This window comes from Harmonia axyridis, chromosome 3 (assembly GCF_914767665.1).
Source record: "Harmonia axyridis chromosome 3, icHarAxyr1.1, whole genome shotgun sequence".
NCBI classification, from domain to species: domain Eukaryota; kingdom Metazoa; phylum Arthropoda; class Insecta; order Coleoptera; family Coccinellidae; genus Harmonia; species Harmonia axyridis.
Window position 1 is genome coordinate 7511891 of NC_059503.1, and position 13392 is coordinate 7525282.

The 13392-nt window shown below is 36.7% G+C and overlaps 1 protein-coding gene across 2 annotated transcripts in view; it reads right to left on the reverse strand.

The window, feature by feature from the left end:
* Positions 1-851: 851 nt before the first annotated feature.
* The window catches only part of LOC123676090 (monocarboxylate transporter 2), a 57054-nt gene continuing 44513 nt past the window's right edge, over positions 852-13392 (reverse strand). Inside the window, exons 3-9 of one of the 2 annotated variants that reach the window (XM_045611784.1) lie at positions 12869-13091; positions 11806-11974; positions 10516-10680; positions 4171-4498; positions 3748-3940; positions 2379-2516; positions 852-1791 (exon numbers count right to left, since the gene is read on the reverse strand). In XM_045611784.1, coding sequence (XP_045467740.1) covers positions 1130-1791; positions 2379-2516; positions 3748-3940; positions 4171-4498; positions 10516-10680; positions 11806-11974; positions 12869-13091 — 1878 coding nt within the window. In that variant the 3' untranslated portion in view covers positions 852-1129. The remainder of the gene's footprint in view (positions 1792-2378; positions 2517-3747; positions 3941-4170; positions 4499-10515; positions 10681-11805; positions 11975-12868; positions 13092-13392) is intronic. The other variant, XM_045611785.1, reaches the window with a different exon arrangement.

Consider the following 13392-nt stretch of genomic DNA (forward strand, 5'->3'; position numbering starts at 1 on the left):
GAAACACTGCTAAGAAGTGATAGCAAGTCCAATATGTTCTATATATATTTTCAACACATCAGTACTGTTCGAAGTGATAGCTCAATACAACAATATTCTGCTTCATTCTTGAAACTATCACTTCAAAAAGGCTCAATATACACCAAAGGTATCTGTGAAATATATATTATATAAAATTTTGATCAATGAATATTTAATTCAATTGAGGAATACAAGTTTAATGTGTAAAAATTTTCATGGGGATATGTAATTTTGCTCTTTCAAACGTTTTTCTGGGAAATGTGGTCTTAGATCACTACCTACAAAATTAGCACCATTCGAGTTGAAGCACTCGACATCACTGAATCAAAAATAAAGAAGGTAGAAGCCTTAAAAGCTTTTCTTCAAACGTTTTTTTACCCTACAATGAAAATTCTACCCATTTACTTTGGACAAATTCAGTCTTATGAGCAATATAAATTTGCATGGACATAATTGTATTCCTTTTATTCATTGACCATTCTCATTAAATGCTTTTTGGGTGCTACTTCAGTTTTTCGTTTGAACTTCGCTAGTTTCAAAAGTGAAAGATCTAAAAATACCCTCATTTTTGGAAATTAATATTAAGCAGGTGTTTTTTTGTAGTGACAATTGCCTTATTGGATATAAAGAATCGAATAAGAATCTGAGCTGTCTGAAAAAAAGTAAATTACCCCAAGGCAACTTTGTTACTTTTTGTAGTATCTTATTTATTTTATGTTAAGTCCTTTTAATTTTCAGCAGAAAGTAACTAGAATCTCAGTTACGGTCTGTAACTTGCAAAAGTACAACTGAATAGTATTTTAGCTAAGGAAGAGATATCACTATTCAAAAAGAAACTGAACGAATAGCATGAAAAAGTAACTGAAGATAGATGTTCAAGTGCCTAAAGACTAACTAGATACCCAAAGTAACTTCCTTCAGAAATCTTCTATAACTAGATACTTTTGAGAAGTGTTTAGTTACAAGATATGTCACTTTCTGAATCTTTTCAAAAGTATCTCGGAGCTCTAAATAATGTATGTTTGATCCTATAAATCCACCCTCCACGATCTAATCGAACGTTCAAACGAAAACCTGCTATCCACTCCTTCAATAAATAACCTAACATCTAAACGGACGATTCATCTATCACCGTAATAACTCTGTTAGGAAACAGCTTCCATTTAGCGTTATTACACTTGGCGTTACCGTTCTCTTCGTCACCGACACCGTTCTCTTCGTTCTGGGCCTGAGGCTGCTTGGACCTAGCCAAAGACCACCTCCTGCCCTTCCGGTCTAATATCACAGGCATTTCCGCGATCAGATTGTTCTCGAACTCGCTCAACATTAAATAATTCTCTACTTTGTTACAAGAAGTGATGCAGTCCCCTATGTAGTCCAGGTCGTCTAGCAGATTGTCGGGGAAGTCCATGTCTGCTATGCCTTCCTCAGAGATGCAGGTCAGCTCTGGTTTTTCGGTGGAGATGAGCATGGGGTCTATGAGGCCGGTTTGGCTTGCCGGGATCTCCGCTCCCAAGACCAGATGGGTTGCGTTGGTGGCAGCTAGAGCGTTGTCTTTGTTGTCGGGCTCTTGGGAGAAGGAGAGTTTTCTTCTTTGAGGACAGGTATCGGATACGCAGAGGTGTTTGGTGCCGTTCTCTCTTGTGTGCTTGTGCCTGGAGATGTTTCTGCGGTGCACGTCTATCATGAAGAGGGTGAGGCTGCCTACTATGACACAGGTGGAGCTGAAGTAGTAGCCGGATCTGTCACCGCAGTTTTCGTTCATGTAACCTAGAAATGTGGGGTTTAGAGTTGAGGAGAATGTGGTTGGTTGAGGAATAAATGGTGTGCTAGGTAACCAGTGGGATTTTTCTGTTACTTTCTTCACACAAATGGATGCTAGACCGAGATCAAATACTCAAAGCTTCTACGCCCATTTTGTCCAATAAAGTGAGGCGAAATCAAGTTGAGAAAAATTGAGTCAACTGGTTAAAGGGAGTTAGAGAATTCCTCCTTCGTTAGTCTTGGTCTAGTCGGTTTTTCCACCTGATGTTTCGCCTACAAGTGAGGTAGACATTTTTGGAGGTTTCTAGGTAGCAGATTGTACCTTTGAAGGTACCTATTGCAGTTTAGGCAAAACGGCAGTTGGAAAAACCTCTTGAAGACCTCGGAATTCCCTAATTCTGTTGATACCTAGCATAAGTTCACATGAACCAATTCACCCTACTTTTCTCACATTGATTGAACCACATCGCTTCAAATCAATTGAATAGATTTTCATAGATTACATAAAGCTGATAAAATATAGACTCTTTTGGAGTTTCATCAATGGTATGAAATTATTGGTTCACATTGATCAATATGAACAGATTTTTTACCTGAAAACGGGACACCTATGACTATAGGAATGGCTTGTGAACACTGTACGAAACCCCAAGTCCTAGCAAAGTTCCTTGCTCTCACTCTCTCGTAAGTGTACATCTTCAGAGAGTAGTGGTATCCCCCACAGAATATTCCTGAAAAAAGATTCAAATTCAAGTCTTGGATCAATAATAAGTTATTCACTTCAGGCAGAAAAATTAAGGTTTCAGAAAATCGCTTGGAATCGTCAATTTTGTTCTTGAAGGTTTCGATCTTTTTGAAGTTCATCAGTATAACATAGCGATGTTAACCAAATTACAAAAGAGAGCTACTAATGCATATTCTTGAAAATTCTTCAATTCTCCTTATTCATTTGTTTATGTGGGATGAGAATGTGACAGAGGAATATTCTGTTATTTCAACTTTTAAAATGAAACTGAAACACCTGAAGATTTTGATATAAAAACAGGTAGTTACATCAGCTACTGTTATTTTTAAGAATGCAACTAGAAAGCCGATAACGCTTAAAGGCTTAGATTTAAAATGTAATTTCAAGAGCGATAATCCACTTCTTCGATTAAATTGTGCATTCCAAAATCTGAAGAAGGTGTGAATTTTATTATATCAACTGCGTAGGCCGAAATCCAATTAATGATCGATACATTAATTTATGAATTAATTATAGCTACTGGGAAAAAACTCCGATAAGACTTTGATCCACAACCATTGCATTTAATTGAAAACATATTAAGCTCAAGTGATCTGAGAGCTTGACGTATAGCTTCTTTAATCTCTTGAGTCAAAAGTTTGTTCGAAAAACTCGTTTGGACCAATTAATTTTCTAATAGAATTGGGATATTAATATTGATGCAGGTGGTGTAATAGTTTCATTATAATTCTCCTACCGTGACTAAGCTGTATATAATTGATATTCATCATCTAAATTGATGCGTTGGTGAGTTATTAGTATTCAGCATTAGTTGACCGTCATAAATAATAATTCTAATTAGTGATGTTCTGAATCTGGTAGATTACAGATGCGTACTAAAATGATTTTGATTTATAATTTCAGATAATCAAGAAACTGAATTAATAAGATGCAAAATATGTATTTATTGCTGACTTGTGGACCAGGAAGACGATGTCCTACCAAAAATGTTGGTTTGAGGTAGTTGATGTCCAATAAATTCTAAGATAAATAATGTTCTCACGTCTGTATATCAGTAACATATCAAATTAATTTCACGGCATTCAGACAAATTTTTCAATTCTGGAAAAAGTACCTTCCCGAGCGAGGCTCGAACCCGCAACCTCCGAATTACTAGTCCGACGCCCTCGCCGTTGAGCTATCCCTGATAGCTATGTGTGAATTCTGGAAAAACTCACCATAAATCCAAGCAAACATCACGTAAGCGCTGTAATTCCCACTGACCACAGTAAAAGCTAGAATCGACAGTCCACACATGAATACTGCAGTCTGACAAAGGTACTGTCTCGCTATTCTACACTCTGTATTGTTGTTGAGCACCAATAGGCTGAAGATACCACATCCAAGAGCCCATGCCAAGCCCAGATAAACCTGGAGTAGAACAAAAAAATTACTACTCTCTTTCCAAGTTGTTCACCACTTTTTCGTTTGAGTGGTGCATATAGATTTCATATTTATTAGTTTCGATATAGAATAAATAATGCATAAGCAAATGTAAGTGATAGTCTTTATAACTTTTTCACTGAGATACCTCTATTCTTTTAAGAGCTGGTGCTTACATCTTGCAATACATTCTACTTCAACACGAACTCAATACTCACTTGTAGAAACATGGTGTAATCTCCAAGTCCTTCAATCTCAGCAGTGTAGGCAAGATAGAAGAGAGGAGTATTGATACCAAACGCACTGATCCCAGTTGAAATCAAAAGGATCCTAACTGTTTTGCTCTTCAAAGTGCTGAAGTCGAAAAATGGGATCTTATCTTCTATCTTGTTTTTGTCTTTTATTTTACGTTTTTGGTTCTTAATGTGTAGTATGGCACGTCGTTGAGGATGGTACAGAGATGCTGATCTGTAGCAGGTGCCGAGGATGAAGGTTGTTGATATGGCACCAGTTACCAGTTGGAGACCCAGACGCCAGCCAAGAGCTCTGATAACATAATGATAGATATAATATAATGCATAATTTTATCTAGTAGCAGTTTTATAGGTAATATTCATTTATTATTGGTGGAAAATCATTCCAATGAATAAAATTAGACTCGAAATCGAACCATGAAGAATACCATAATTGATTTAATGGAAATATGTAATATTACGATGATATGAATTCTGAAACCTCGCATTCTCAAAAATGTATTCACAATTTATTTTCGAATGCAATCAAAGAAATAACAGGTATGATTGAATTCATTGGGCTTCTACCTGAAAAGGAATAGCAAGAAACATTACAAAGAGAAGGAACAAATTATTTATTCCGAAATGACCTTACTGCTCTGGAATCCTGAAAAAAATGCATAAATTAAAAAAGTTTTCTCGGTATTCTTAATTGTTAAATGGCGCCACTTGGTTCAAGAACTGGTTGAGAAGATTCCACTATAAATATCCAGTGTTCATAATCTTGAATTGTGCAATGCAGTTTTACCAAATTGGTAGAAAATTGTTTTTTTTTCAATCAGTTCGAGAATGTATTGAGCCTATACAAAGTAATTAGGTATAATACGAGACAGTGGCGTACGGATACAAGTGAAAAAATGAACGATCAGATTTCATTCGATATTGACTGGATTTTGATAATTTGTTTAAGAATTCTTCTAGTTTATTTTTTGAAAGGTCGGTTTACTTGAACGAGTGCTATATAATTTCGCTAAGAGTAAAGATTCAATCTCCTTTTTCCTGTACTATAATTTTCTTCCTGAAAAATCTTATTCGCCATCAAATTGAACTCTCTGTAAAAGATCCTTTTAGACGATCCTGCAATTTGAACTCAGATTTATAGCGTAAAACGCTGAGCATTTTTGAATTTCAAATCCCCAACTTCCAGTATAGATAAAACTTTGCTATGTGACATTCACTTCAAGGGTTATAACTTTTACTACCTATTTACATCAAAGGCATCCATCCTTCAGATTATTGACCTGTTAAAATTGAAGAGATATGGGGTGTATTAGAGGCACTAAAATATCCTGTCCTATCCTGTACGAGGAGGAAATGGGAGAGTAAATAGGGGATCAAGAGGATTCAATTCCTTGAAAATGTTTGCTTCATTTTCGAACGGTAAATATTTGTATAGAGGAGAGTCGTAATACCTATTTACTTCAGAAAAATTGGGAAAACTTGGCGTCAGAAGATTTTGGGCGCTTGTTCAATTATTGCAGCTTTGGAGATCACAGCACTTTATATAGGCATATATATGAGATGTGTTCAGTTCAACACCTCTCATCGATTGTTGGTAGACCTTACAGTTGATGAAAATTTGAACTTGAAATTTTGAAAAAAACCTTAGAAATTGAATTTTTAGACAATAATCGTTATATCTCTAAAATATTGATCACAGCCCCCTCAAATAAAGACGTTTTTTATAGATCGAGCTGCGATCTAGAACCTATCGCGATTTCAAGTCCGTATCTTGCCTTAAGGAGAATTGGCAGCCAAGAGAATGTTATCAAAATTATTCGGAAAGTTTCTTTCTCTAATTCTGTGGTTATTCTGTTCATTCTTCCACATCTTGTAGAACAAAATCGTGCGGGAATATATCAGAAACGCACAGTTTTCATGGTTATATTTTATTATTCTATATTGGTACTCCGAACTTTCCGCCACGGCTTTATCTGTCAATTCATCAATTTGCCTTAAAGAAATTAGTTCTGCCAACCAACATTTCTCAATGCAAAAATCACTAAATTATATTTATGGAAATATTTCATTAATTTCAACGAAAATGCAATGAATTAGAGAAAATAATGTATAATACTCGTACAGAAGGCTCATTCTACCACTCGTTCATTCCAAAACTCGCCACTTCGTGGCTCGTTTTTGAATTTTGAACTCGTGGAAGAATATCAATGCCTTCTGCACTTGTATTATAAATAACTATTTCACAACCTATAATTTCTGAAATAATGGAGAAATCTCTGAACTGTAATCATTTTCATTTTCTGCGGTAACGAACCAATCGATATGATGGTATAAAATTTCCATGAGGGCTCTTTAAATTTTTCCTAAAAAAAAATTTTTCAAGGCCTAGGTTTGGAAAATTTGAGGATTGTATGGTATAAAATATGGTCTTTATGCAGTTGTAAATGTGTTCATTTGTCAGCATCATAATGTTTTATAGACCTGTCATGTATTTGCTCGGTCTCTGAACGCTTCCTTGTAGCTCACAAACAAATTTCATGTTATTGTTATTATTATTTTTATTATTACGGCACCCTACCCACAGGTAAATCCATCAGTTCTTGGATTTCGATTCAGCTCAAGCACGAAGAAAAAAACTGATTCCAATTAAACGTCATCCTCAACAGTGAACTCTTTCGGTCTTCTCCTATCGATCTAATCATTGTCTACAACACCTATTAGGTGAATCCCCGTTTTAGGACGTCAATAAAATGGTGAGTTATAGCCACACACCTTATTTGGCCAAACGCACTGCCACCACGTATGTGGTCAATGGAAGTTCTTTCTTCGCTGGTGCCATACAGCTAATGGTAACGAAATGGCGATGCTGTTCCCATAAAAGCCACTAGATTATTCTGAACTTGCCGCTCTTTCGCATGTACGACACCTATCGATCAAATCATTTCTCGCACTGCAAAGAAATAACTTTTTTTTTGGACTCTCCGTTAATTGGTGTTTCCTTCTCAGCGCCAATAAGGAGTGCAAGACCTGGTTTGAAACTTTGAGTAGAAGAAGGGTGTGTTTATTGTCTTTTTCAAGCAGAGTGGATCGTTTGGGTTTTGCTCGGCATTAAATAAAAACGCAATAATAATAATCTCGATAGTTCCATTTTGGGGTATGTGAAATATCGGTCGTTATCACAGCTAGGATTTACTTTTATTACCGGTTGTTTATGAGAAAATTTCTTGTGGCATTACTGAATGCAACAACGCATTAGGGTTTTGAGTTCTTTCCTTTGTTTTCGTACGTTAACATTTCGTGTTTTTCGTATAGGTGAACTTGTCAATATTTACACCAGGTTGTGAGGTAAATTTCGGTGTTTTTTAAATGTCTGACATTGATATTCAACGTTGTTTGCTTTCAACAAATATAAAAAAGTTTATCTGATTTCTATCTTGAATGCTTCGGTGTTCGGGAATTATTGACATAAGGCTGTGATTTCAAATGGTTATTTGAAATAACGGCTTCATGTCAATAATTCTCACTAAAAATCTAAAGGTATCAAATTATGAGAGCCTGGCGGCTGTCGCGAAACGTCAAAATCTGGTTAAAAATGTGTGAGGACTGTTAATTTCACGATACGTTCAGTTGGCCGTTCACACTCGACCAGTAAATCCTAAAAACTTGAAATATCCAAGGTAGATCTGGATCTTGAATGCCGCGGTTGAGTTCATTAATGGACAAAATACGACTATAGGGGTTCTGTCAATATGGACTTTCGAAATTTGGTTTTCATGGTCGTTTCAAAACTACTCAAAATTCAAGATTTGAAGTTACAAATCCATTTTCCATAACAAATTTCATTCAATATTTCATTGATAACAAATCCAGCTAGGTCAAGAATTCAAAAGTACTAAGAAATGGAATGATAATTTCAAACTTCACTGAACAAGAGTAATATTCTACTGAAGTTGTACTACTAGTAACCACACTCTAATCCACAGAATATTTTGTGACTAATAGATACGACAAAAGGCGGAATAAATGCATGCATGAGCGAATGCTCGAAAACTCCTGACGCCAAGTCAATTCCTCTTTATCTGAAGCCCACACATCTGTACTTGATATGAAACTATTCAAACGTGAAGGAAGCGTCATTTTTCTTTCACAGCCAATTTGCCGAAATATCTCAGAATTATAATCCAAAGCTGCGATACACACAAGAATGACAACTATCAATTTCTCCCAGAAATCACCAGATGCCAAGCCTCCCCTCACTTCAATGCACCGAAACTCAATTTTCCAAGGCTATCTGACGTCATATTTCCTCCCACATCCCACGCAAAAAACAAACAAAAAACCTGCGAAATCACTCTCGCGAATTTTCTCTCTTCAGGACTGGAGATTGATAGCAAGATTTGGTTTCGCTGAACGGCATCATTTGCATTTCTCGATGTGTCCTCTTCCAGGACGTAAAACCGGGTGAAATAAAACTTTCCCGCTATTCTTCTGTCGTTAAATAAACAAAGGCGTCATTTTCCTCACTGGCGAATTATGAAAATTCAATTTGGGCTGGTGATAAAACGTTCAACGTCTTTTCTTGGACCCCGGACTGGAAAACTTCGGGAAACTCGAGTTTATTGGTCGGGTACCAGGGTTGGAAGCGTCTCCGTCCTGATATTGGGATCATTTTGAACTCATACAGGGGTAGTTACTCGGATTGTGTCTCCAATCAATACGGAGTTTGCAATCTTGTAGTTTTTGTCGGTTGTTGGTGGTGAACCCGAAGGGTTTTTGCCTTAGGTTAATTGTCTGGATGATTATTTCTGGATAGGGATTTTATTATTTAGTGCAGAGTATCAATGCGGTATAGAAACGGATTTTTGGTTAAATATGAATGATAAATCTCTCAAGGACAAAAAACTACTGCAAAAATATCACGGCTGAATGTTGAATGTTTGCAGGAAAAGAATATAAAAAGAGACACGATGCAGTGAGGAAGATACTCCACTAATAATTGGCAACCATATTAGAACTTATAAATCTGAAAAAGTGCCCTTCTATTTTCATGACCGTATTATATCTTGAAGTGGTAATCACAATAGGCCACCGAGATCTTATGATTTAAAACCTTAAGACTTTTTCTTTAGGTCCATGTGAAAGATAAGGCCTACGCCAATGCTTCACAAACGATTCAAGACTTTGAAGATGGAGTTCGTGAACGGTGAAGTCGGCGCATAAATGAGCGAGCGATCAATAGCTTCTGACATCAAGTCAGTGTTTTTGGCATATTATTGTGACAGATCTGTACAACAACAAGAAACAGAGAGAAGAAGAAAGAAGAGAAAGAGCAAAAGAGCTCCTGACATCACTTCAGTGCTTTTAGCATTTTGTTGTGACAGATCTGTACAACAGGAAGGAAAACAGGAAAAAGGAGGAGGAAGAGAAAAAGGTAAAAGAGCTAAAGCGGGAAAAGAAAAAAAAAAGAAAATCAGAGAAGAAGGGAAAAAAGAAAGAGTAAGGAAAGAAAGAAACAGGGAGAAGGACGAATGAAAGAAAGAACAAAATAGCTCCTGACATTACGTAATTTTATTGTGATAGATCTGTACAAGAAGAAAAACAGGTAGAAGGAGGAAGAAGAGAGAGAGGAAAAAGAGAAAGAGGAAGAAGAGAAAGGGGAAGAAGAGAAAGGGGAAGAAGAGAAAGGGGAAGAAGAGAAAGGGGAAGAAGAGAAAGGGGAAGAAGAGAAAGGGGAAGAAGAGAAAGGGGAAGAAGAGAAAGGGGAAGAAGAGAAAGGGAAGAAGAGAAAGGGGAAGAAGAGAAAGAGGAAGAAGAGAAAGAGGAAGAAGAGAAAGAGGAAGAAGAGAAAGAGGAAGAAGAGAAAGAGGAAGAAGAGAAAGAGGAAGAAGAGAAAGAGGAAGAAGAGAAAGGGGAAGAAGATAAAGAGGAAGAAGAGAAGAAAAGGAAAAAACCGAGAGAAGGAGGAAAAAAGAAAGAGTAAGAAAAGAAGAAGCAGAGAGTAGGACAAAGACGAGAACGAGCAATAAAGAAAGATAATTAACGTTCAGTTTTGTCGCTTCTCGATATCTCCTGAATTTTGGGTATAAATTTGTAGCCAGCATTTTTCCTGGAAGTTATACAAATAATATCAAATTATTATCACTGATTCTCCATCGAACATAATCCCTTTCAAATTTGCCACTTCTTCGATGAAACCTATTTAAAAAAAAATCCTAAAATCGAGCATCCTCAATCGTCCTTCAACTACGAACAGACATCAAGAATGGGGCCATTACACACCAAGCACCTCGCTATTGAACTTGAACTTACCCAACAGCACTCTTAATCATCGTCGACATGGTCGCAATTCCGAGTCCGCTGCCTGACACGATAAAAATCTCGACAAACTCTCGTTTTCTCTTGAAATATTGAGCTACCATCAGCGTGGAACAGTCCCTCGTTATGCCGACTCCGATCCCCACAAAGGCTCCGTAACTGGAAAAATAGAAGGAAAAAAAATTGAGTGTCGGCGTGGTCGTGTCCATCTCTAGATCGTTTTGATACGGATTTTAGATCGCTATGCGACTTTTTCACGTGTGTGTTGTTTTTGTCGGACGGTAAGAATGCGAGATATGGTTATTAGGATGCCGCCTCGAGAGAAAATTGCTAGGAAAACGCACTGTTCGCTATAATCGCTCTCATTATAGCGCATTTCCTGAATCTACAACTATTATCCGCGTAGAATAATGGTCTGTTTGTTCGTAACAATAGTTCTGCCGTTTTATGTTGGCAATTCGAGAAATGTCGAAGGTTCAGCCAATCAGAGGGGGAAGAACCCAAGGTTACGAAGTTGATTGGTTCTCTGTTGACAGTTCCGCGATTGCCAACATCGGGAAGATGAAAAATTCTCTTTTAGCAAAGTCAATTGTGTTTAAATTTTAGTCGAGGAAGATTCATGCTTTCTAATTCATTAAATCTGGAAGTACTCAATAGAATTTTCTGGTTAATTTATTTACCTTCAAAGATACGAGAAACCGTGTTTTATTGATGTAAGGGTGTAAATTGCAACAAATTTCAGGGGGTGTTTCTGCATGAAAAATAATTACAGTTTGCTATACAGGTAATTTTAGTTAGAAAATGTTTCTTCTAACGGGGTGTTTATTTCTGTAGGATAAGAGTACTGTTACCCCAATATAATTTTTTTTTCTTAATAGTTCTCCTTTTTCCAATATGTACTGGTTAATACAAATTCTCTTGAAGGAAAATCCATAGAGTTAAGAATTTTTTCGACGATTTTTGGAATTTCCGGAATTTGGGAAGTTTTAAAGTCTCGTAGAGCTGGTTCTCTTAAGCAACTGTCTTAACTTGGATACGCCACGATCAATGTTTTTAGACAGCTCTGAACACAATATGTTATGATTCTACCCCTGTGAAAGTAGCTAAAATGATTAAAAATTTGTGATTTTTGAACTCGATACATTTTGTAGTGCTTAACACTAAGAGTCGAAGAGGTAACAACAAAAAATTTTTATTTAAATCCGGTCAATCGGTTTCCTTACAAAAAGTAAAAAAAAATTCGTTTCATCAAAGGAAAAAGTTAAAAGAAATATTTCAAAATACCTGAAAAACAGTTGGTGAAACTGAGTTGCAAAAGACGTAAATAGGCAACCTAAGGCAGTTATGAGCCCTCCCATAACAGCTGTCACTCTTGTTGATTTCCTCCTGCAAAACGCTATAGTGACAGGTGATATCAGTAGTGCCACTCCTGTTGACATTGCTCCCACCCATCCTGAAACAAACAGAAAATTGTGTGAGCCATCTATCTATTTTTTTTGGGTTCATTTCAATAACTCATTTTATAATTTAAAATACATTGTATGTTGAAATTCAGTGATGGCATATTTTTATTTGAATCTTGGGGGCTTAAATTTCGAGGAGCACTCTTTTATCAATCAATAAATTATATTTGTGGCGTGTAACAAAAACTAGTCATTTTTGTTTTCGTTGGAAATAATTTTAAAAATGTTTTTATTGCGCAGCATTGAATTAAACATTGTAGAAGTCAACACGATATAAAACGACTTGGTGGTTGGAAATCCACTTCTATCCCTGAAGGTTACATATTATTTTTTCCAATCAAGAATTCCTCATATCAATTCAAAAAAATTTCGAGTTTGAAACCTTGTTACCACCTCGTTTATCAATTTACCGATTAATGATCTCGAATTGTAATAGGAATATCTTAATCATGAAACTCTGTCATTAATAAACTAAATTGATTAAATAACTATTAATGATTTAAAAGTAGTTCTGAAATCGTATTCGTTTTTAATTATCAAATGGATTTCCACTGATAAACGAACGATTCAATAAAAAACTAAAAATAAGAGACAACTTCGTCAACCCTTGCAAATTATATATATAGTTCGTAAGGCTTATTAACACTCAATTCTGGGATTAGAAGTTCCTCATTGCGGATAGCTTAACGGCGAGAGCATCGGACTAGTAATTCGAAGGTTGCGGGTTCGAGTCCCGCTCGGGAAGGTACTTTTTCCAGAATTGAAAAATTGTCTGAATGCCGTGAAATTAATTTACTAAGAGATACAACATTATTAATATTGCAAATTATAATAGTTTCATCACAATTCATATTGGGGTATAAGGGTTGATCCTTCTTATTCACCTGCAGCAGCCGTTGGACCGAACTTCTTCCGCACCTCAAGGTAAAATATCCCTATAGACGTGATGAGCCCTTGATTCAGCATGTGCACGATCACTGCGATGATCAGGACAATCCAACCCCAACCCCCTTCGGGGTAGTAGTGCTGTTTGAGAGTCAGGAGTTGTCTGAGATCGGCCACTAGCCGGGCGGCTCGACTGACGGGGGGTTCGTCCACTCCTGAACCCTGTGGGGGTTGCAATACGTCGGGGGTGAGTTTTAGGGGGTTGAAATGCGCTGGGACATGAGCTGTTTTCGATGCGAAAGGGAATTTAGTTGGATTTGCTTTCGGACATGTTTGGTGATCGTTTAGACTATTTGGAGTTGTAAATGCGTTATGAAAATTTTTTGGGTATGCTGGATGTGTGTGAAAGAGCGGTCAGCTATTCAGATACTGACCGCACCCAACACTGCTTGACTTCTAATATCAATATATTATGTATTAACAATAGTTTGTTATACAGGTGCTACCAAGTATTAAATAATTG